We start from the raw sequence: 21988 nt of genomic DNA, 5'->3' as shown, positions 1-21988 counted from the left end.
CCCACAGGGCAAGAAGTAGCTATGGTTGCTGCAGCTAAGCATTTCTCTTCCCCACACAAAGTGCTAATAGGCTAAGTTACTCAGTCTCATCTCAAGGTGTGGCCAGATAGAATATGGTTTTGGTTCATGGGCATTGGATCCGGATCGGTGTCGCCAAACTTAGACATTGACGAAGCATGGACTGGATTTAAGAGTCGATAACAAGAGGCTTGAGTTTGTAAATTTACAAACTATAAACCCTTAAAATGTAAAATAAAAATTATATTTACACATAATACCTTTAAGTTTTAAATCCTAACCATTGAATAAAAATATGATGATGTGGTCGAATCTTGACCATCGGCAGCTGCCAGCAGCAGCTGCCGCAAATAAAAATCCCTCGCGATGTGCTGAAGATCAATGTTGATGCTGCTCTCAACAAAGATGGAAGTGGGCTGGGTTTCTTTTCTTTTTTTGGTAGAAAGTGGGCTGGGTTTCATATGCCGAAATTCAGAGGTTAAGGGTAGGCCCATCTTAGGGTATGCGATCCCAGCCCATTCCGACTCAATATTATTTGGAGAGATCTTGGCTCTTCGTGAAGGATTATTAATTGCTCTGGAGGAAGGCTTCACCAATGTCCTGATGGAATCAGATTCGGCGGAAGCGATCAAGTACGTGACCAAGTTGGAATTGATTCCAATGGACATTCAAAACTTTGTATGGGATGTGGTGATTCTTGCTTCTCGGCTCCAGAGTGTTTCTTTTTTTCATGTTAAAAGGGAGTGTAATATTGTAAGTACGTGACCAAGTTGGAATTGATTCCAATGGACATTCAAAACTTTGTATGGGATGTGGTGATTCTTGCTTCTCGGCTCCAGAGTGTTTCTTTTGTTAATGTTAAAAGGGAGTGTAATATTGTAGCTGAATTCCTTGCTGGTAAGGCTGTGTCCATTGTGTGCCGGACTCTTTGGCCTTGTTTGGATCCTAGGTATTTAGATTTATGTAATCTTGATGCCTTGCATGGGTCGCGCGTTAATATATAAACCTATTTCTACCCAAAAAAAACAGAAGGTATAAGCCACATGGTTGATGAACCTTGGTAAAAACTCAAAATAACAGAACTCTAAAATTGATTCACTCCCCAAATATATGGTAGGACTAAGGAGACCTCAAAAATTACTTGTCATTTCTTGTTTAGCATCCCAACGAGTTCTAAGCAATCTGATTCATAGATCACTTAAACTCACGCAAGGAGACCTGCTCGAAATGCTATAGCTTTTGCTTGTAGGCTTAAAGAAACTTGAGTGTGATTCAATAATGCCATGAGAGGGTCACCTTTGTCGTCTCTGATAATTATTCCAATACCACCTAACCCTGTATCAGCTATCCAAGACGCATTAGAGTTTATTTTGACTGATCCTACCATAGGACATGCCCATGAAAATTGTCGCAGATTGTTCCTTCCATGTCCCGTGTGCTAACCTTTAGTAACCGATTTCCCTTTTAGCTCCCATGAATCGTTGAATGTCTTTTTCGCAACCTTAATTGTTTATTATGGTGTTTAGTTTTCCCTTGACAACACATGTGCATTCCTTGTTTTCCCACACATATTATGTGGGGCTCATGTCTAAGTATGATAAAATAATTCAGAAGTGAATGAGTCCCACATGACCCTCATTTAATATGTGCTGTGAAAAAGCATAAGGAGAGCATAGAGTGCTTCTCCAACAGAGAGGTGATCCTAAAATTTCGACTGGGCCTCAAAGATAGCAAAGCCCAACTCCTGCCGCTGCAGCAAAGGGCGCTCAAAAGCTACAAGCCTTTAATATTCTACAGTATTGGGCCTAGGCCAAGTGCATAGGATCATATTGGGCTTGGCCCGACTTTAAGGCCCGTTAGATTAGGTCGATATCCAACATGCTCGGCCCATCACTGCCTCTTGACAGCCCTAAGTTGGGCCCACTCTAATGTTATAAAGAGCTCTTTGCTTGGCGCAAGACATCCTTCATCCGTAGGTCGTCACCAAGCAGGCCCATATGCTTTAAGCTGACATGGCAAGAGCAGTCCACGTAATCATCTCAGGTACTTTACCAGTCAGCAGTTACGGATGTTGTCTCAGTAAACCCGCGAACCCGAATCACACCTCCCTTGCTTTGGTTCGCCGGGAGAAGAATCAAGCGCAGAGGAAATCGAAATTCGAAACTCGAAACGGTGGTTTTCTGTTAGTTTCAGCTTTAGAGGTACTGCACTTCTCTCACCCTGAAAATTTCACTCTCTAAAACCTTCCAATGGCTAAATCCATTTGGTTTCGTTATTATTATTTGTTTATAATGATTATGTTCCATCGCAATTTCAGATGCGATCAATGTGTAAAAGGTATCCATAGACAAAAATTTCAATTCGTTGAAACCCTAGACCTTTAAGGTTTCAGGAGCATGATTTCCGTTCTATCCGAAGTTTGAATGTTTTAGTGTGAGCATACGGAAATATAGACTGAATTCTATTGTTTCCTCTCAGCCATTATTATATAGGCCAATTCCCCCTCCCCTTTTTATTGTTAGCTTCTGATATTTGTTTTTGTCCAGAATCGAGCTAAAAGAATTTACATTGAAATTAACCTTACTAGGTGCTTCTCTGCCTCGGAATTTTTTCGTCAGCACACTTCATAAGGGCTTTACGTAGTAACTGAAGGCCTTAATTGGTTATCTTACCCTGAAGCTGTGTAACTTTCTTTACTTTGAAAGCTTGTTATTCGTCTGAAAAATGATGGAACTGGAAGCTGAAGCCAATGAGCTACCGGAAGCAGCTAATTTTGAAGTTGGGGATGATGCTGTAAGTTAGAATCAACTTTTCTGTAATTCAGTTTCTAATACACACGTTCCAATCTTGTTGCTGGCACCCATAATGGGATGAATATTCTTTCCAAACTTATGTGAAAAACTTTCACTTTGACGTTGAGGCTGTGCTATATTATTAGAATTCTAACTTCATATCTTCAAATGAGAGAGTACAAGTCCTTATCTAAAGAGATATACAATGATTTACCTAAAATACCCTATAGTGAATATCCTAGTCACCAATACCCTCCCGCAAAGTCAACGGTCCTTCCAGGAGCTTGAGTTTGGACCGAAGAAAACAAAAACGGGATAGAGATAGACCCTTGGTCAATATATCAGCCGGCTGATCAACAGTGGAGAGATAATTGACACATAGATCCTTTTTAGCCACTTTGTCACGTACAAAGTGAAAGTCAATCTCAATGTGATTCGTGTGTGCATGGAACACTGGGTTGGCAGAGAGATACGTTGCACCAATGTTATCACACCATAAAGTGGGAGGTCCAGATTGAAAAATACCCAACTCACAAAGAAGAGACTGAATCCAAGAAACCTCACCAGTAGCAGTTGCAAGAGCACGATACTCACTCTCTGTAGTAGAACAAGAAACCGTGGATTGCTTTCGGGATTGCCAAGAGACCAAATTGTTGCCAACAAAGATTAGAAAACCTCCTTGAGATTTTCGATCATCAAAGCAACCAGCTCAATCTGCATTTGTATAAGCTTGGATAGAACAAGTAGATGAAGGCGTGATATGCAAACCATATAAAAGAGTACCCTTGAGATATTGCAAGAGGCGCTTCAAGGCAATCCAATGTAAATTAGTAGGACAAGCCATAAACTGACAAAGCTTGTTTACTGCAAAGGATAGATCAGGGCGTGTCATTGTGACATACTGTGAGGCACCCACCAAACTACGACAAAGAGATGCATCGGATAAAGGTGTACCAAGATCTTTGGACAAAGAGGCAGTGGTAGAAATCAGAGTGGAAATGGGCTTCGCATCGGATAATCCAGCCCGCTCAAGCAAATTGCTGACATACCGTTGCTGAGACAGGAGAACCCCATTAGCTAAAGGAATCAACTCAATGCCAAGAAAGAATCGAGCAGGACCAAGATCCTTGAGAGCAAACTTCGATGCTGAAGTCATAAGCAACTCATCAATTGCCGGAGGAGAAGGACCCGTAACCAAAATGTCATCAACATAGATCAAAATATACAATGGAGAGGAATACTCTGGCCAAAAAAATAAAGAAGAATCCATCTTAGAGCTCAAAAAACCAATACTAATCAAGAAAGAACTAAGACGCTGAAACCAAGCTCTTGGTGCTTTTTTGAGACCATAAAGAGATCTCTGAAGCTTGCTGACATAAGAGGGATGCTGTGAGTCCAAGTAACCAAGTGGTTGATGCATACACACCTCCTCAGTGAGTTTCCTATGTAAGAAAGCATTAATGACATCAAGTTGCCGAATTGGCCAACGAGACAAAACAGCTAGAGATAAAATAATTCGAATAGTTGTTGGCTTTACGACAAGACTAAAAGTCTCCTCATAAGCTAGCCCATACTCCTGTGTATAACCTTTGGCCACAAGACGGGCCTTATACCGCTAAATAGTGCCATCAGATTTCCACTTAATCTGAAAAAGCCATTTGCAACCAATAATACATCTATCAATGGGTGGAGGAGTGAGAACCCATGTTTGATTTGTCAAGAGAGCATTAAACTCACAATCCATAGCTTGTTAGCAAGAGTAAAGCAAGTAGGTTCAACCTCATGAGGACTAGAAGCTAGCAAAGCCATAGGTAGAGGATAATGACTAGCATAGAAGCTCTTGGGAAGCTTTGGGATGCGAGTACCATCCTGTGACCGGGTTACCATGTGATGAGAGTGTTGTGGAAGAGTGGACATAATAGGTGAAGGCAACTTGGTGGATGGCGGAACAATGGAGGGAGAATTGGATTGAGAAATAAGAGAAGGATCATGTGGAACCTCAGTAATAATATCCACTGGAGGCCCACCAGTAACACCCATGGAAAATATATGAGGTTCACCTACTCGAGACCCATGAGAAGTAGTCACAGAAGGCCCATTTGATGAAAAAGATAGCCCAGAGATTGGCAATAAAGGGTAAAAACCCATAGAAGACTTATTGGGTAATGGCCTTGACATAGAGCCCACTTGTTTGAAGGGAAAGCAAAGCTGATCAAAAACATGTTTGGAGACAATTATTTTTCCAGTGTCATTGTTCAAACAGCGATAGCCATGATGTTGAGGGCTATATCCAATGAAGACACATGGAACAGATCTGTAATCTAATTTGTGTTTCGTAAAAGGACGTATAAGTGGAAAACACAGACAACCAAACACCTTCAAAAACTTATAATCTGGATCCCGATGAAACAAACGTTGAAATGGTGAATCAAATTGGAGAGCTACACAAGGTAGGCGATTCATAATAAAGGTAGCAGTGATAAAAACATCACCCCAAAACCGCCTTGGCATACCAGCCTGTGCAAGAAGGGCCAAGCCCATTTCAACAATTTGACGGTGACGTCGTTCAACCCGTCCATTTTGTTCTGATGTCACAGGGCAACTCAATCTATGTAGAATACCACAGTCCATCAAGAATTTTGGAAAGCTAGATACTCCCTCCCCAATTAGACTGAAATTGCTTAATAGTTGTAGAAAACAAATTCTCAACCTTAGCCTTAAAAATTTGAAACACCTTTAGAGCATCAAACTTAGTGGTGATCAAATACAATCAAGTGAACCTAGTATAATCGTCCACAAAACTCACATAGTATCGATGACCCTGAGAGGAAGGCCCAACAGAGGGTCCCCATAGATCAGAAAATACCAATTGTAAATGTGCAGTCGTGTGTGTGGTAGATGATACAAAAGGTTGCTTGTGAGCCTTAGCCATTTCACAAAATTCACAAACAGTCCGAACAATCCGATTATTACAATGAATAGAACACAAATCAAACTGAGAAAGTAATCTACTCAAAGTGCGGAAATTAACATGCCCGAGCCTAGAGTGCCAAATTGCAGGTGTCTCCTAACAAGCAGAAAATGCCATAACAGAATCAGCAGTTCCAGGATCATCACAAAATTGATATACACCATTTTTAAGCTTTCCCCTCTACTTTTAAAATTGCTCAACCTTAATTTGTCTAAAATTACTAGGCCCCTTCCGCCCAAGAAGCGATCCTTAACCACAAAATGACAAGCATGAAATTCAAAGAAAATTAAATTATCATTAGCTAGCTTGCCTTTTTATAAAAAAAAAAAAAATATTTTTTTTTTTTTTTAAAAAAAATTTGAAAAAGGAAATAGAGATTAAATAAAACTTTAAAGAAACTAAAATATTGGAAATGACGTGAAAATGCCTGTCTTGGGAAGAAGGATAGGAATAATGACATTCAATAAGATTAAAAATGAGGTTTTTTTTTATGTGCAAATAAAGCAAGAACATGTAAAACATCATTCAATGCAAGGGTAGAAGTTGCAGTAGGAAGAGTTGAAGTACCAACATGTTTGATTAACATACCTGAACCATCACCAATCGATACTCTCTCAGAGCCGAGATACTCAAAGGGACTACTAATGGCACTGAGATCCGAAGTGAGATGGTGTGTAGCACCAGAATCAGGGATCCAATTTACCATATGATGATAACCAATTGAATCAAAAGAACCAGACAAAATCGAAGAGGCAAATCGAGCCTGAGGAGCCATTGAAGACACAGTAGAAGCATACTTTGAAAGATGATAACAAAATTGGGCCACATGACTTGGTCTTTCACATAATTGACAGAACAAACCACCAGAACTCCTACCTCCACGGCCAGATTGAGCAAATCTTCCACTAGAATAGCGACCCCCACGAGATCCATATGCAGTGCGACCAAAAAAGAGGGGCGATTAGTACGGATTGAAGCAGGGTAGGATGAGACTGTAGAAGAAGCCAACTGAGCCGAAGCATTTGTAATATCATGTAGAATATTAGCCTGTCGAATTTCTTCACCCAACAGAAGGCCACGCAAATCAGAGGACTGAATCGGTATATCTCTAGTAGTAATGGAGGTCACAAATGCTTGATAATCGGTGCCAAGACCACCAAGAACAAACATAACCAAATTTGAATAAGAGATCGGTGAAGAAGCTAATGCCAGAGCATCTGCTAATTGCTTGAATTTGTGCAAATAAGACTGCATCGGATCTGAACCTTTTCCGATGGAGTGAAGTTGCATGCGAAGTTGCATAATACGCGCTTGAGACGGCGAAGCATATGTCGCTGCAAGAGCATCCCAAATTTCCTTAGAAGAACCTAATCCAACAACTTCTGAATAAACCAACTTTGTCAAAGATGTAAGAAGCCAGCTTTGAAGAATCTGATCAAATTGTTTCCAATTGAAGAACTCAGGATTTGGCATAGGTGTGAACAAATTAGACTCAAGAAACGGATTTGGACAGGGTTTTGATCCATCAATAAACCCTAGAAAACCAGATGAACTCAAAAGGGGCATAAACTGAGATCGCCATACTAGGTAGTTGGAAGAAGAGAGTTTAATAGAAAGATAGTGATGAATTTAGCAAAGGAAAGAGATGGAGTTGAGTCAGAAGCGTGAAGAGCAGCAGGGGAGCTTGAAGATTCAAACGCCATGGCCAAGACCAAAAAATTGCAGAGCCCGCTTCGGAAGACAAGAAAAGTGATGTTTATCAAGAAAGAAAAAGGTTGAGAGGAAAAAACAAGAAATGAAAGTGATGTTCATTAATAAATGTGAAGTTGAAAAGAAAAAGGTTGAGAGGAAAAGTCAAGAAATGAAATTGATGTTTATCAAGATACGTAAAGAGGAAAAGAAAGATTAAAGAAATGGAACTAGTACAAGAAGCAAGGTACTAAAGAACAAGACAAAAAACCAAAAAATGAAATTTGCACAATAACCAAGGTAAAAGTGCACAAGAATCAAGACGAGAAAAACGTTGAAGATCTAACCTGCTCTGGATACCATATTAGAATTCTAACTTCATATCTTCAAATGAGAGAGTACAAGTCCTTATATAAAGAGATACAATGATTTACCTAAAATACCCTATAGTGAATATCCTAGTCACCAATATATATATTCATTGAAGAAACCAAGAAATGGTCTGCTCTTTTTCACTTTAATTTTTTTTAATGGATTTTGCTTTCCAAGTAAAGAACGACACTTGCTTTTTCACCCCATCATAACCTCCCTCTTACCCTCCCCCCCAACCAAAATCAAAAAAGGAGAAAAACTCACTTCCTTATCTGAGCTGTTTGAAATTCAACTCTCTTTTATTTTTTGGATAAGTGAAATACAGCTCTTTTTTTTGCCATAAATATGCGATCTTAATTATATCTTAGCAATTCTTTAATTGACAGGCTATAATTAATGGCTTATTTTTAAGCAAGGTTTCCCACCTACCTTATCTTCTTCCCTTTGCTGCTACTGTTAGTTAAATACAAGCAAATAAGGAAGCTTGAAGGTCCTTTTTGTTGTTTAGCAGTGATCTTGTCTACCATTCACGTTGAGTGAAAATTTTCTGTTAAACCTATTGTGTGTAAGTGCAGGATGTTGCTGCTTTTGCGAATGAAAGATGTGGGATTTGCATGGATATCATCATTGACAGAGGAGTTCTCGACTGCTGCCAGCATTGGTATATCTATGAATTAATTTTTATTTTTCTTGGATCAATAGTATCTTTGAATTATTGTCATTCTTAGTTTTTGCAAAATTTTATCGTACTTAAGATTTTGTGCTACTTCAATGCTGTTACCAGTCTACAAAATTGGGTGTGAAGATGAAAATGGTTTTTGATTTGAGATATGGAATGTACCCACAATCAGTAGCTACATAGGTTCATGAAGTCAGAATTCAGTAGTAAATCAGGTTTAAAAAGGAAGAGGGCAAAACAGAAACTACATTCCAGCAGATAATCAGCTGGTCAGAATTGACTGAGGTTTAAGTTGAGCTCTCAAGTTAGGGATCAGATTCACTCCTAACTTTAGCTGAATCCAACATTCCAACGGCTAGTTTACTTAATCAAACATGTAAAATGATTTTCTAGGAGCAAGGTCTCTAGTTTAGTAGAATACTTAATTTTGATGAAGAAGGTGATGGATTGATAAGAACAACAGAACTAACACCTAGGCTTCACAACACAAGGTGATCAATTTAATTTAAATACCAACCTCTCTTGATCAGACACCATGGGTTTCAAAAACATAAGATCTTGAAACATGAAAAGACCAAGTTAAAACTGTAATTTATTTAGAGCGTGGGTTAATAAATGGCTAACCTAATCCTTAGCTAATAAGGTTACCTATTTGGCTAGGAAAAGTGAAATAATAAGGGAAACAGACTCAAAACAGGGCTGGAATTGTAGAATCCTAATCCAGCCTAAATAAAAAACTTAATAACAATCAAAATAATAATAAAAAAAGAAAGAAATACAGTTAACTAGTAAATTCCGTATTCCTAGCCTCTACCCATATTATGAGCGCATTAAAGTGCGCTATTCCAAAGAAAACACAAGGGACCTAAGGTCCAACACATGCATTACCCGAGGCAGAGCTTATTTTCATTAAACCAGCATACCTAAGTGTTTTTTTACCTCTGGCCTGGCTCATATGTGACCTGTTGACACTGCTGATGTGGAAATACCAAAGGAACATAGACAGATAGAGCTAGATGCTATTTTCTCTTGGTAAATGTGTTCTTAATGTTTCACCCTCAAACAGAACTATTGCAACATAGAGAAGTTTAATCTGCTGTATTTACTGCAGAATCCTTTTGTATCTTGCATCTATGTGATATAAAACGTTACATAGTTAGGAGATACTAGCTGATTCACCTCTTAACAATAATGGTTAATCACGGATGAAGCATAGGTTCAACAACTGCAGCTGACACGCTTTTTGGGCAGATTACTCAGCTATACTAATACTTGATATTTTTTAGCTGCTTCATATCCAGTGATTGTCTGAAGCATTTGAGTTAAGAAGCTATAATTTCCTTCCCCACGTCATTTTATTAAATGAAATTTATTCACCAGGTTTCTTTACACGTGTTAGCATTCAATTTTTTTAAACATTTTGTTTCCGTAAACTTTATGATGTTTGAGCCTATAAGGGATTGTTTATTATTATTTCCATTAATTTATTATCTGGGTGCCACTGGGGTTAAACTAATGATCGATACAATATCTACTGCTTATATTTGCTTTGAAAATACAAGCCAAGCTGGTTGATGCAATTTCTGCACATGAAGTTCAGGTTCTGTTTTGCATGCATTGACAACTGGGCGACCGTTACAAACATCTGTCCACTTTGCCAGAAGGAATTCCAACTAATCACATGCATCCCAGTAAGTTTCATTTTACAATTGAGGAAATATATCTCATTTTCTTTTTCTTGTTGCTATGAGCATATTATGATGTTGCCATAATCTTTGTTCTTTTCGTGTTGTTCTTGTGTTTTGACTTGGTGCTTTAAATCCTTATATGCTGCCATTGATCTCTCTTCCATAGAATCTTGCAGATAACTGTTTTTGTCTACTTAAAGTTCTCTTGTAGAAATGATTTAAGGTTTGCTCTACTTCATGGCTAACACATGCTATGGCTTTCATTGATTACCTCAGATTTATGATACAATTGGAAACCAGAAGACTGACGAGGACTCATTTCCCAGGTAGCTGATTTCTATACGTATCCATTGGTCTTCTCTAGAAAAATGTTCAGCAATGCGTTGGAATACGCCAAATTCGCCAATATAAATTTGGTGGAAGTAGAAAGGGAAACTGCCATTCAATAGAATTACACAAGTAGTCAATTATTCCCATTTGACATGAAACAGAGTTGTGATATTTATAATAAATTAAATATAAGATGCCTTATTTTTTTCCTGCTTGATTTGTCTTCTTGTTTCTTTTTTAAGGAAAGAAAATGGTGCCATTGAGAGATAAAATATTTTTTTGGTTGAGGATACAAATGGCCCAGAAGCTACAGTAGGTGATGTCTACTGAATTTTGAAAACTGGGGTTTACCTTTGACCGAAGCTCTACTTTAAGTACATCATGCCCGATTAGTGATTTCATAGGGTTTCATTCGTAGCTGATGAAGGTCCGAGGGAATCATTTGTAGTTTATTATGGAAGTTGAAGCCAAACATAACATGGAGAGTCAAAGATACAAAGCATTGCATGAGGTCAAATGGCTCTTGATTTGTATACATGCTTGTAAGGTAGCACATCCCTCATAGTTGCTGCATGCATAACTCTACTGGTTTCTGGTTGAGATGGAGGACTAGCAAGACCAATAAGGATTATCGGAGATAATTCATAATCAGAAATGTGGAATTGCATCAACTAATGACTTGATGAGGGAAAGTTGATTGAGATGGTTCAGGCATGTGAAATTATGACCAACAGGAATGTATCTGGTATCACCTTCTAGTGTTAATTGTTAAAAGATCTGTAAAACTTGGACTGAAGTGGCAAGGCAAGCCGTGAATGCTCATGATTTTTTTGTTATTTGAAAAATATGATGGGCTTAATAGAGTAGAACAGTAGGTGTAGCTAAAACCTAAAATATTGGGTAAGGTAAATTGAATGAGAATAGCTCTGATGCAATTTCACTGTTAATATTTTCAATTTCCTACTACCCAGTTTTGTTGCTAATACTGTGGTATTGTTTATCTGTGCAGAGATGATGATTGGTGCATTCAGGGAAACTGTAACACTCTTTCTTTTCCATCATACTACATTGATGAAAATGTAATTGTCCTATATTCTCTTTGAAAAGTTAATACTTCATGTTTCTATTATGTTCTTAAATAGATTTTACTGGCATCTAATTCATATGTGGTTTATCAATTTCTAGGCAGTAATCTGTCTGGATGGAGATGGGTGCAAGATACGAAATGGACTGGTAGCCGTTGAAGAAAATTTGAATCTTGATACATCAATTGCTTGTGATTCATGTGATTTATGGTAAGTGCTGTTCTTTCAATATATTTTCTTCAGCTGTGTTTAATATAGGTCAACAATACCACTAAACCATTTATTTGCAGGTGGTGGTTATTCTTGCAAATGAATTTTGCTGAGTATTATTGCAAATTCTCATTTACTAATGCCAGCCTGCCCAACATAGCCAGTTATATAATTGCATTTAAGGTGTTCCTGAATTGCACAAAGTAATTTATATATAGTCTGGTTGAGAATTTAACACGTCTTTTCTGTATTTATGCTAATTCAAGTATTTCTTGACATGAATTAGTCACATTTATCTAATTCATGGGCAGTTTAAAATGTGTGAGCCAATAAATATTTATACATATTCTTAGTTAACCTTATATAGTAGTTCCTATTTTGCATATATGATAGCAATGAATGTTTCTCATTTGTCACTTTGGTGCGCTCTTTTGATCGGCCTCAATTTTTTCAGAGACAGGTACACCATACTACCATGCTTATATTGTGTAGGATTTGTTCCTGAAAGTTCAACAAATAACTCATCTGTTCTAATTTTATTATTTCTTGACATGAATAATCTCATTAATCTAATTCTTGGACAATATCAAATATGTGAGCCAATATAAGTTAGATACATACTTTCAGTCATCCCTTATATATTGTTTCCAACTTGGCATATATTATATTTGTCCATTGCAATGAATGTCATTCATTTATCACTTTGGTGCTCTACTGATGGGCCTCAATGGTGTGGAGACAGGTACCATGCTTATTGTGTAGGGTTTATTCCCGAAAGTTCGACAAATAATTCGTGGCTGTGTCCAAGGTAATCAGAGGTTTGTCTAATCTTTCTGAGTTTGCATTTGGTTGTAAATTTTCCCCTTGTCTTGCTACTCTCTTATGTATCTTTCTGTTGCCTGTGAAATTGAAATAAAGAGATTGAATGGGGATTGAACATTCCTTCTCACCTAATATGGGATAAAAAGAGATTGAATGGAGATCGAACATTCCTTCTCATCTAATGTGGGATAATTTTGAGCGGCCTGGAAAGAATATGGCCAATTTCAGTGTTGGATTCAAGACTTCCTAATTGGACCTAGGAAGATATATATGATCTCAAATCTCAATGCCCAGAGAAAGAATTATGCGTAATTACCACCCTGCCCTTGTGAATAAAAGATCCCATCCAAGATGCCCCTGCATTGGTGCAGGGGCTACGCAACCAGGCAATGTTCTCTTTACTGTTGCAACAAACATCCAATCTATTGACATGATTTGTTATAGAACCTTAGTTTTTTTTCTAGGAGTTTTGGCATTTCTATGCTTAGAAATAGGAGGAATTCTTTCTTGAGTTGTTGGTTTTCCGTGCCTTCCCTTTTATATCTGAGTTCCTTCTTGTTCAAGTGTGATATTATCAATATCTTCTTCCTTATTCTTCTCAAATATTTCTACTCTATTTTTTTTTTCTTGGGATAAATGGGAAATTTATCACCGACGATAGGGGAAGGAACAAACTAATAGCAATCAAAGTACAGAACCTTGTACTTTTCAAGTGGGGAGGCAAGGGCCTAAAAGAGTAAAAAGGAGGAGGACCCGAAGCAACCAAGATGATCTTCCAAAATACAACACAATAAACAAGCTCGACAGCAGAAAAGGAATGATCAAAAGAAATGCAAGCCAATACACTAATCACTTGTACATGGTCTCCACTTCTATTTCAGCAGGTGTTACTCCAAGAGATTCAATGAAAGTAACTCCTGTCATCTTTCCTCGTGTTTCTTCAGCTCCAACCACCAATGATCCTCCCACCACTCGCATGCTAGAATCCTTCCCTGGTGTCACTGATTATATTCCTAACCTGAAAGGATGCCCTCTCTCTTGTAGTGATGTATGATGAAAGTCTGAAACATGAAGAAAAGGATGCCAAACCAGGTCCATCGATATTTTTATGTATATTCTCATGTAAGTGAGACTTTCCATTTTCTTCATTCTATGATTCAAATATAGTAGCTTGCCAAGAACGTAACCCACAGTTGTAACCTTAGCACCAATACTGAAACAGAAGGCAGAGTAAAGTAATCTATGTAGGGATAGAGGTTAGGTTGACACACTGTAGTGCAAGTGGTGGTTCCAATGCTGGAGGAAGATAGGCTTGCAGCCAACATGCTAGAGGCTTCCTAGCGCCGATTCTCATCTTATTTTATGGAAAATTTGAAGAAAAAGTATCCCATTAACTAACAGCCAAGTATCCATGTACCCTAGCAATTTCTGTTGCTCTTTTCACAGATTCTTTGATAATGAGAAAAGGAGGGCAGCTGCCAATGAAATGGCTGATCAAGGAATAGTCCTATTTCAAGGCTTGGTTGTCCAGCAAGCTAGCAGCAGAAAGGGCAACCTGGGAATCTCCAACAACAGAGAGAAAGAGAGAGATCTTCCACAGTGAGATTGACGGTTTGGGGTGGAGGGAAAGGGAGGGAACCAAGGGCTCTCCACCCCAAACCGTCAATCTCCTGTTCTTACCGTGTCTTTCTGACTATTGCATTGGATATCCAAAAATTTGAACTTTGTCTTATTACTGTTAAAGCAGTTTATTGGATCTGATCATCAAGATCTATATTATTTTTCTCAGTTCTTGGAAGATTCAAAAATTGATTCTGAATTTTGTTCAAATCACTTTAAACTCTCAAAGCAGTTCCATGGAGCTGATTGTTGAAATCTGAATTTATTATTTCCCCTCTCAATTCTTGAATAGAGCTTACTTGTAAAACAACCTTGTTCTCATGTATTGTCTTGCATCTATTTTCATCATAAGCCATCCTTTATGTAGACCATTTCGACTTATATTTTGTAGATATTGGAAATCTCCCAAATTATTTCTGCTGGTCATATGAAATGTTCAACTTTTGTCAGATTGATCTGGTTCCAAGTGGTGGCTCAAGTGTTATTTTGCCTCAAGATTATTTCTAGAGTTTCGAACCATGTCAGTTGAACAAAATAACATAAATAGGAAATAAAAATACCTACCTGGTTGACTCAATAATTGATCAGGTTGAATTTTCATGTCTTGCTAATCAGTTGTCTCAAAATCACCACACACCCCATCCCAAACACCATAATAAGAAAATAAAATAATAAAATAAAACAAAAAAGGGTACTTTGTCTACTTGCTAGCTCAGAGAGGCTGGGATTTCCAAATTTCATGATACATAAAAAGGTCAATCTTCTAATTATCTTATTTCTGCGTTTTTAAATAGGTGTATAATTGATGAAGTGCCACCAGAGTCTGATTGGATTTCAGCACAAAGTCAAGGCAACCAATTTGGTCCTGAAACTGTGGGTCCTGAATCTTCCATCGATGCTGGCTTTTCAGGAAAAGTTTCAGTATCTGTTGCTGATGCAGGGGAGACGGCTGTTGTTGTCTCATTGCTTGAAAAGGTGCAGCGGGATGAAGAATCAAGTGACAATATTTTGGCAGTGACAGAATATGTTATGGACCCAGAGAGATCCAATTCTGATGCAACTGGCTCCAGTATAGAAACACAATTGAAGGAAGCTTCTATAACAAAGCCAAAATCTGGGGAACAGGAATCATCATTAGAATTGTCCTCATTACAGGATACATCCTTGACTCATAATGAGTTAGTGATGAAAAGTTATGATAAAGCTATACTTGAGCCAAATGTTTCTGATGGATGTAGCGTTCCTTCCCTAACTTCCTTTCAACCCTGCAGTACAAGTGTTCAATCTGAAAGTGACTCCAGTACTCTTCTTCATCTTGAACCTTCTCTCAGATCTTCATCGTCAGGTAGTAATATATCTTTGAAATTCTTTTTTTTTGATTTTCAAACTGAATGATCTCGTATACGATAAACAGTTTAAACTCTGGGCAAATGTTGTTGTAACAAAAGTTGGAGAAAAAGAAGCTGTAACTTTTTTGTCCTTACAGAATAAAAGACTTCTCCTTCCAAGTGAGGGTAAAATGCTGTTATTTTATATGTGTACTCGAAAATTATGCAAGACAGTGACAGCTCTTGAGTGACAGAATTGTTTTGAGAACCTTTTTTACACAACATTAGAGAACTTTTGGGGATAAGACAAATTGCATTTCAAAGGAGGTTACAACTTCGTAGTTCACCACTTTGGCCACATGAGATGCACCCTTAAACCTTATTTATGTTTGACATGTTCTTCCCAATCACAATCTTCTAGTTGATAGCATGATCATTGATGCAACAGGAAATCAAGTCGCTGGAAATATGCAGCAGCACGATTCTGCAAAAGCTTCTTTATCAGGTAAGGTTTGGTGGATAGCTTCTGCTTCTTGCTTTCATGCCATTTTTTTGATACAGATGCACGAGTATGTCATTTGGTGTGAGGTGTCACGTAAAGTTTTTAGTAACGATTTTGTATGAATAGCTTTATAACCTAGATCAGACTGGTCCAATAATCTAACTGATTGGTACCTGAGTCGCTACACAATCTTATCTCTGGTCTGATATTCATCAGGACTTGTCTTACCATCTACTGGCAGTTGGACCTTTCAAAAATATCCTGGCATTGTTCTTTCAAATTTCTACCATAAGCACTTTCATGAAGATCTGATTTTAGATTTGTTTTTCTGACAGTTTTGGAAGTCATACCAGTGTGTCCAGGGCCACAAAACAGTTTCTAGATATGTCTCACCATATAGGCTTTAGAACGAGTCAGAATATTGATTGAACTGGCAGTTAAAGCTTTCATACGTATTAACCTAGCTGTGAAACCATTTGTACCAGATTTAAGGTACATCTTTCAGTTATGAGATTAGGGCTTACTTGGAACAGTGTATTGGCCCGTAATTGGTTAAATCAGCCTGCAGAGTTGAGGGTCAAACTCCCTGGGTTTTAGAGTACTTACCATGTTTATTGTTTATAGCCATACAGTGTCTCATAAGCCTCATTGTTGCATTCTCTCAGTTCGCAAGATGGACAGCTCTGCTAATGCAAATGTTGTTGGACTTGGGGGTGCAAAGAGGAAGTGCATGATCTCCAAGTAAGTAGTTGCTTAGAAACTTATCAACTACTATGTATTGAGCTTTTATGTTTGTATTTTCAATTGTCAAGATCCATTGCTTTTGTTGAAACTTCAACCAGTGTTCAGAGTTTTGCATATCCATGTGAGAAAAATTGAATCAGGCTGAAACTTACTAGGTTTACAAATGATGGGGTGAAAAACACCTCCCTAATTTGAGTGCCAAAAGATATTCCAGTAGGAGGGCAGACCTCGGTGCAACTGTAAGGTTGCTCCGTTTGTGACCTAGGGATCGTGGGTTCAAGTCAAAAAGAACTTCTCTGCAAAGCAGGTTAAGGGCTACATACATTATTAGACTCAGTACTGGTGGGACCTTCTGCACTGGATGTGCCATATTTTAGATATCTGGGCCATTCTGATAAGCTTTTACCAGAATCTAGAAAACATAACCCAAGAAGGTGAAATGCCACTGGTGTTGCTCTTTGTCTTTCTAACTCATCTCTTCGTTTTCCTGTTCTTCTAACTTTTCTCTCTCATAGGAATTATGTTGAGAAGTACATTTGCACTGAAAATGATGATGGAGAAGTTAGAGGTAAAAAGTTAATCAAGCCTTCTTTGAAGAAAGCCCGACCTGAGAAAAAACTTCAATTGATTACCCAGAAATGCGAAGCCCATGATTCTGCTCTCAAAGATTTCCAGAAAAGCTCAAGACTTGTTGAAATTTCAGAAGATGGAAAGTTGCTAGGTGACCAAAATAGCCAAACTGAAACTTCAGATATCATGAGCATAGTGAGGGGGACAGATCAGAAATTCTCTGAAGGGCATCAATGCCCAGAATCTGATAAATCCACTAGGCATAAAGATAATGCTGCTGGGTTGAGAGTGAAGAAGATCATGCGAAGAGCCACAGAAGGCAAGGAGTCATTGGTGCTAGTTCAGAAACTGCGACAAGAAATTAGAGAAGCAGTTTGTAATAATTCCTCAAAAGATCTTGATAAAAATATTTTTGATCCAAAGCTTCTCTCTGCGTTCAGGGCTGCAATAGCGGGACCTCGAACTGAACCAGTTCAAAAGGTGAGTCCTCCAATTGTAAGGATGAAGAGGTCAGTAGTCTCAAAAGGGAAGATACGTGAGAATTTAACAAAAAAAATATATGGAACAGCCGGTGGAAAACGACGTCGTGCATGGGACAGAGATTGGGAAATTGAGTTTTGGAAGCATCGGTGCATGAAAACTTCACAGCCTGAAAAAGTTGAGACTTTGAAGTTGGTTCTTGACCTTCTAAATAAAGGGCCTGGATCAGAGCAAGAGTCTGAAAAGGATATGGAAAACCCCATTCTTTCCAGGTTGTATTTAGCTGATGCATCTGTCTTCCCACGGAAGGATGACATCAAGCCTCTCTCGGTTCTTACAGATGTTGGTGATCAGAAAAAGAAGGATGAATCCAAAACTGTAGAAAAAGTATCTATACCAATACAAGATAATCATATGGTCCAGACTCCTATGGAGTCATTAAGTAAGGATTCAGTAGAGATGGGGAATCCTTCTTTTGATAATAAAGGGAAAAAGAGTTGTCCTCCAAGCTTAAAGGGTGAAGCTACTTGCCGGAATGTGCACCCCCATGATTGCTCAAAGAAAGCAAACTCTGTTACCTTATCAAGTTGTTCCAAAATAAAATCCCAATCCAAGGAGGAAATGGCTGCTAAATCTAATGATGTAAAGATGGATAAAAGAAAATGGGCGCTGGAGGTTCTTGCAAGAAAGACTGCCAGGGATAACAAGGATGAAAATCAAGGGAAAGAGGAGAATGTTGGAGTGCTCAAAGGAAATTATCCTTTACTAGTATGTCAATCTATTTCTTTTTCTGAAACAAAAGAATTATCCAGTTTTATCTAGCTTACTAACACCTCACTGATATACTTTTATTCATTTGATTGATTTGGCAGGCTCAATTACCACCGGATATGAGACCAATATTGGCACCTAGCCGCCATAATAAGGTCCCCATTTCAGTTAGGCAGGTATGTGGTACCTCATGCCATGGTCCCATGGTTGATTCACACTAGGGAAGTCCTTATCATTTCTCCTTAAAATATATTTCTTTTCTTTCAATTTGGATTTTTAGGTACTTATCCAACTGTGGTAAGCATTGCCCTAGGATCTATGCTTTCTTAAACACATTTTAATGTCAATATGTGGTTGAGTTTCTCATTTGCAAAAATTATCATCTTTGACATCATGTGAGAATCATTCAGTGGTTGCTTTGGGGCAGTGTCTTCCTATGCTGTCTTATCTGTTTTTCCATTGTTGGTCCTTTGTGTTGACACCATTGCATTATTTGGGTGATTGTTTTTGTCATGTACCGAACACTTGTCATTCAGGTACAACTTTATCGTCTGACAGAGCATTTATTGAAGAAAGAAAATTTGCCTGTTATCCGTAGAACTGCTGCGACAGAGTTGGCTGTTGCAGATGCTGTTAACATTGAAAGGGAGGTTGCTGATAGGTCAAACAGCAAACTAGTGTATATAAATTTATGTTCTCAGGTGCTATCACAGCACTCAAATAACAAAAAAGGTAGTGAAGCTGTAGGGTCAAAATCTTCTCCTCCATCAGTAGACACTACTGGGATGACAGAACCTGTAGTTGAAGACACTTCGCCTGATCCCACGGTAGAAGATGCATTGAGAATGGCAGGGCTTATATCAGATTCCCCTCCAAACAGTCCAAGCTGCCTGACAAATAACCTTGATGATAATGACCCTACAGAAAAGGTCGAGGAAGGCGGAACTGAGAATGTATTTGACATGGATTCTCATCCAGAACTGGATATATATGGAGATTTTGACTATGATTTGGAGGATGAAGATTATATTGGTACTAGTGCTCTGAAGGCATCCATACAACCAGAACATAGTGACATGAAAATGAAGGTGATCTTCTCCACTCTTAATACTGAAAAGACAAAAAATGACCAAGATTCAGAAGAGGATGGGAGATTACAGACTGTTGAGGCCCCAATGGACTTCTCTGGTGTTCTGAAGGGTGAAGAGAATGGAGGCCTTGGAATCTCTACCTTGCAGGTCAAGGAAAATGCACCATGTCTTCCTCCTGAAATATTGCAAGATGAAGGAGATGAGGAGCCTTCTTTAGCAGAATGTGAAGAATTATATGGCCCCGACAAAGAACCACTGGAAAAAAGATTTTCGCAGATAGCATCAACACAGCCAGAAATAATGATTGGAGACAGTACCTCAACTGAGAAAACAGCTTTTCCAGATAATGAGAGATGCAATCCGAACATGGTAGCTAGATCATCCAACGTTGTGACAGATAGCCATACAGAAAATACATCTGCCACAGGCATATTTGTTGCAGTTCATGATTCTTTTGGTGGGGAAAAATCTCCAAATCTTTCTGTAGCAAGTCAAAATGTTCAAGGAAAGGAGTTGGAAAGCAATGATAAGCAATCTGGTCCTGGCCATTCTATATCTAAGAAGGTAAAAAGTTACCTACACTGATACCTGGTTGTTGCCGCTGCCCAAGTACAAGGTCATTGTGCTTATTTGTTTAATATCAATTTATACCTAGAGATTTTAGAAATCCAGGGCCCCACAAGATAGTGAGGCAAACAAAACATTTACAAAGAAAGCCAGCCCTAAACTAGGGAAGAGAGAGACTGTTCATTTTTTTTTAAAGGTTTTTTTTTGGGGGGGTTCGAGTCCGAATTTTCAATTTCAAACTTAACTGTATTAGTTTTCAGGAATACATTTGTAATTGATTTGTTTTCAGGACTAGTAGCTGCAATTGATTGCAAACCCAGAGAGTCTTCTATATGTAATTTGCTCTTTTCTTAATTATTCAATATGCCGGTTTCCATTTGTCTTACTGTTTTATCTGAATTTTCTGTAGGTAGAAGCTTACATTAAAGAGCACATCAGGCCACTATGCAAGAGTGGAGTGATCACAGCAGAACAGTACCGATGGGCTGTGGTTAAAACTACAGAGAAGGTTATGAAGTACCATTCAAAAGCGAAGAATGCAAATTTCCTCATCAAGGAAGGCGAGAAAATAAAGAAACTTGCAGAGCAATATGCTGAGGCAGCACAGCAGAAAGCAACAACCAAAAATGGCTCCTAATTTAAAGACTACAACTTAAAACCTTGGTTCTCCAGGTTGTTTCACAGTGAAGGAAATGAGGCTAACATCCAACCCATGGGATTGTTATAGCGATGTAAGAAATCAAAAGAATACAAGAAGCCTTAGGTAGGGCAAATCAAATTTTACAGAGATTTTACTGGGGAGGTATTGTGAGTTACTGTACAGTGCTGGTGCGTCCTGACGTGTATTGTGTGACTTGTGTCAGATCACCAAATTAACGAGTCTGGATCACCTCCCTAGTGCTGCCCGGATTTTTTCCGGCACTAAATGACGTGGCAAAAATAAACCCAACAGTTGGTATTAATCCTCTTAGGTTAAAAGTTTTCTAAATTTACAGTAACCTACCACAGTAAGATTCCAAATTCTCTTAGCCCATCCTGTTCACATAAGGCTTGAAGCACAGTTTTTTCGGTCAACCATAGGCTATCCATGTCAGGCCTTTGTGAGTGTGGTAGAATGTTCTAACGGACAAATTGGGTGGAGAGTATGTTTACTATCAACAATAATTCAATTTCCAATTGAGTGGAGAGTATGCTACCCCAAAGGATCCAAAATTTTATCAGCTAAGGAAATGGACCATTTATTTTTCTTTAATGAAAGACACATGTTCATCAGTCATATCCGAAGGTTCAGATTAAATTAAAATAAAAAAAATTTCAATCTTTTAAATCTTACTTCAACCTGAGGATGTGACATGTGTCATTCATCCAGAGGGAAATGGATCTGATAAAAATATAAAAAATCTTTCAGAAATTTGGATCTATAGTTAGTTACTCATGTACACCCATGGGCTGTTCTTCAGTGGTCTCACTGGTTTGAAATATAAGAGAACATTGTCTTCATCATCTTTCTACATTACAATAAAATTCTAGATTTTTTTAATCAATCTAAATCAAATATAAATTTTCAATCAATTTGAATGTATAACCCTTTCATCTTCTTTGGTATGAAATTCCTCAAAGAAAAGGAATAAATGTTTGAAAACCCATTGGAAAGTAAAA

General features: G+C 38.2%; 1 protein-coding gene across 1 annotated transcript; it reads left to right on the top strand.

Moving 5' to 3' along the window:
- The first annotated feature begins 2006 nt into the window (after window positions 1-2006).
- On the top strand, window positions 2007-21753 carry LOC149014108 (uncharacterized protein At4g10930-like). The gene is given in 16 exon segments (XM_089158139.1): window positions 2007-2219; window positions 2637-2811; window positions 8418-8503; window positions 10122-10212; window positions 10486-10535; window positions 11549-11618; window positions 11725-11834; window positions 12577-12642; window positions 15071-15621; window positions 16053-16109; window positions 16772-16847; window positions 17366-18668; window positions 18773-18847; window positions 19208-20326; window positions 20739-20945; window positions 20947-21753. Coding segments are annotated over 15 exon segments (3969 nt in total). The 5' UTR covers window positions 2007-2219; window positions 2637-2742; the 3' UTR covers window positions 20986-21753.
- Window positions 21754-21988: the final 235 nt, after the last annotated feature.

Source organism: Hakea prostrata, chromosome 6 (assembly GCF_041222555.1).
Source record: "Hakea prostrata isolate BN-2017 chromosome 6, UWA_Hpros_2, whole genome shotgun sequence".
Taxonomy (NCBI): Eukaryota; Viridiplantae; Streptophyta; class Magnoliopsida; order Proteales; family Proteaceae; genus Hakea; species Hakea prostrata.
This window is presented reverse-complemented; position numbering and strand designations above follow the sequence as displayed.